The following is a 3,030-nucleotide window of genomic DNA, read 5'->3' on the forward strand; positions in this document are numbered from 1 at the left end:
AGACCCAGCTGGATACATCTCAGTCACTGCAAGCTGCAGAGAGTGTTGGACCCCTAATCCTGAGTGGCGGGGAAGTTCTGGCTACAAAGGGGTTCCTGACCAATAGGGCGGTTCGTCTCAACGCCAGTGAAGAAACCAACACATCCTCACTCCTTAGTTTGGGGTTCTGACATCTTTGTATGCTGAGCAGCAATGGGGACTCCATATGCCAGGTGGAGCCTCTACTGCGCCGTGACTGCAGCATGAATGATGTTTGGAGGAGGAAGTGACCTCACCTTCACCTTCATCAGGACAAAGAAGGAAGCAAACGTGTTCCCCCTTCAGAGACACCCACACGACTACGACACCAATCTATGGTGGCAACTGAAGAACAGGACCGCCTATGAGGGAATGAAGTCAACAGTGTGTGCACATAGCACAGCTGCCCTACGCCACACACAACTCAGGTCTTTGACCAGGGAGCATCACTGATGAGAAGCAGATGTGTCTCTATGGCCTGAGTCCACACCCACAGCACAGCTTTCCAGCAGGGAGGAACAACAAGTGGAGAAAAAGGGATTATTCTGTTCCACTCCGATGGGAACGGTCAAACAAGGACCTTTGGATGCTATGAACTGTTCACCTGCGACTTATGTGCTTCCTTTTCCACAGACATTGTGAAATTACCAGAGATCATTTCCTTGGCAGGAGCCAAACCAGGATCCCTCAGAAAATGTGTGTACAACAATGGACCTGGTGGAACTATTTCTGACGCTCTACACGAACTGGAGGAACTTAAACATCATGTGGACAGTGGAACACAAGGATCACATCCTTTTTCTTTCATGGATCATTTCAGGATCCTGGAGGAACCTGCTGTTGAGAAATGGAGCATCTATTCTGGGTGTTCTGATCCTTTTTTGCCTTTTCACAACTTGCATCATTCCATGCCTTCTTAGCATGATGCTAAAGACATTTAACACTGCTGTGGTCAGCTATCAGCTGGTCAGACCAACCTCTGACACACAAGGACGACTTGGTCCATATGGACGAAGACGCACTGAACAGTGGATAATATGACGATGTTCTGTAATCAATAAACAGATTAAATCATCTGCTGATTGATTCCTACACTGAAAATGTGAAAACAAGTGGAGTTACTGATAAAATAACAGGATTCTTTTCCTGCTGTGTCCTTTACATGTTATATTTCTTGTATGGTGTGTTTGTATGTCTTAGACCTATCAGACATTGTTACCCTCCAGCTCAGCTTTGGTTGAAACTCAGCAGAATGAATCTGCTGAAATCTCTGATCCAAACCCAAACAGACTCACCTGGAGTAACTGTCAGGTTGATGATGATGTTAGGCTCTGCTACCAAGTTTCTTTTTGCTCCAGTCAGAAAGACTCGACACTCGTATGTCCCGCTATCATCAGTCGTCAAGTGCCTCAGAACCAAAGACGCGTCTCCGTTCTTCATCTGTCTGTCCAACAGATCCACCCGGCCCTTAAAAGATGGATGCTGGTTTTCTGAGTAAAACTGTGAATCTCTGAATAGCAGAACACAGTAAGAACCCAGTTCAGCCTTTGTCCACTCTACAGCCAGGACAGGTGAGCGGTCAGAGACCCGACAAGGCAGAATGATGCTCTGTCCTGATTCTGCTGTGATGCTGTGTTGATCTGAAGGAGAGGAAACAAGAAATTAAAGACTCTGGTTTCTGGGTTTCACCAAAAGAAGCACTGATGAATATAAATAAGTTACAGAATATTTAAATGATCTGGTTCAGCTCAGCTGTTCTAGACCATAAAGCAGTGAGACTCTGATGTAGATGATGGATTTGAATAGAAATACAAACATAGTTTCTCTGGAAAACAAGCATTTTGACCAACATCCTGATTAGAGCAGCAGCAAAGAAACTGAGGAGGATAAGCAGCTTCAGTTCAAGTCAAATCATTTTAACTCATTAAACTCATCTCTCTGGTAAAGTTGGTCTCTACCAGGCTGGTTGTTGTTATTCCAACCAGAACCGCCTTGTTTGGTAATCCCCGTGTGGTGAACGATGCCTTCCTGTTCCTGCTGCAGCACGCGCTCTCTCTACATGAATGAACCTGGAGGATGATAACCTGCTCCAACATGTCCAGAGCCACCAGCTGCCTTCGCTGGAGGGAGAATCTGCTCAGTGCGGCTGGAAACATCCGCTCCAACCGATACCATGACTGTCTGGTTTCATCAGCAAATATGATCGGAGCTTCAGGGACGATTAACATGAAGGTTTTTAACGGTTAAGAAACTTAAACTCAGAAACATGTAAGAAATAAATTCTGCAGTCAAACAAATAAATGACCTTCAGCTTCAGCAGCAAAGAAACGTTCAGAGAAAACAGCAGAAACTGATTAAAACTGGAACAAAGGATAGTTTATATCGGCTCTGGACAGAATCAACCAGCATTTGATTAAAATACTTCTGGAAACTGAAATTAATGAAATCAACACAAAACACCAACTCTCCTCTGGTGGAGTCTGTTTTAATCCAGCAGAACAAACCAGCAGGTTTAATAAGAGGCTCCTTAAACTTTACTGACTAAAACATTTCTCCATCAGAGAAGCTGAGCGTCAGTTTGACATTTACATGATTAGTTTGAACTTACTAGAATCTGTCGACACAGAAGAAACGTTTAACAGCAGAAGCCAAAGCAGCAGCAGCTGAGATGAAGACGCCATGAGGAGCGAAGCAGGAAACAGTCTGACCTGCAGAGCGAGTCTAAACTAGAATGTCTCAACTAGAATGTCTCAGATAGAATGTCTGAACTAGAATGTCTCAACTAGAATGTCTCAGTTAGAACCTCCCAACTAGAATGTCTCAGTTAGAACCTCCCAGCTAGAATGTCTGAACTAGAATGTCTCAGCTAGAATGTCTCAGTTAGAATGTCTCAACTAGAATGTCTCAGTTAGAATGTCTCAACTAGAATGTCTCAACTAGAATGTCTCAGCTAGAATGTCTCAGTTAGAATGTCTCAACTAGAATGTCTCAGTTAGAATGTCTCAGTTAGAA

General features: G+C 44.1%; 1 protein-coding gene across 2 annotated transcripts in view; it reads right to left on the reverse strand.

The window, feature by feature from the left end:
- Positions 1-2,732, reverse strand: part of LOC106942387 (coxsackievirus and adenovirus receptor homolog) — an 8,116-nt gene extending 5,384 nt beyond the window's left edge. The window contains exons 1-2 of one of the 2 annotated variants that reach the window (XM_015025656.1): positions 2,627-2,732; positions 1,435-1,658 (exon numbers count right to left, since the gene is read on the reverse strand). In XM_015025656.1, the coding sequence (XP_014881142.1) occupies positions 1,435-1,658; positions 2,627-2,699 (297 nt within the window). In that variant the 5' untranslated portion in view covers positions 2,700-2,732. The remainder of the gene's footprint in view (positions 1-1,434; positions 1,659-2,626) is intronic. The other variant, XM_015025658.1, reaches the window with a different exon arrangement.
- Positions 2,733-3,030: the final 298 nt, after the last annotated feature.

Source organism: Poecilia latipinna, unplaced genomic scaffold, assembly GCF_001443285.1.
Source record: "Poecilia latipinna isolate Pla-1442-1.1 unplaced genomic scaffold, P_latipinna-1.0 Scaffold4236, whole genome shotgun sequence".
Classification (NCBI taxonomy): Eukaryota; Metazoa; Chordata; class Actinopteri; order Cyprinodontiformes; family Poeciliidae; genus Poecilia; species Poecilia latipinna.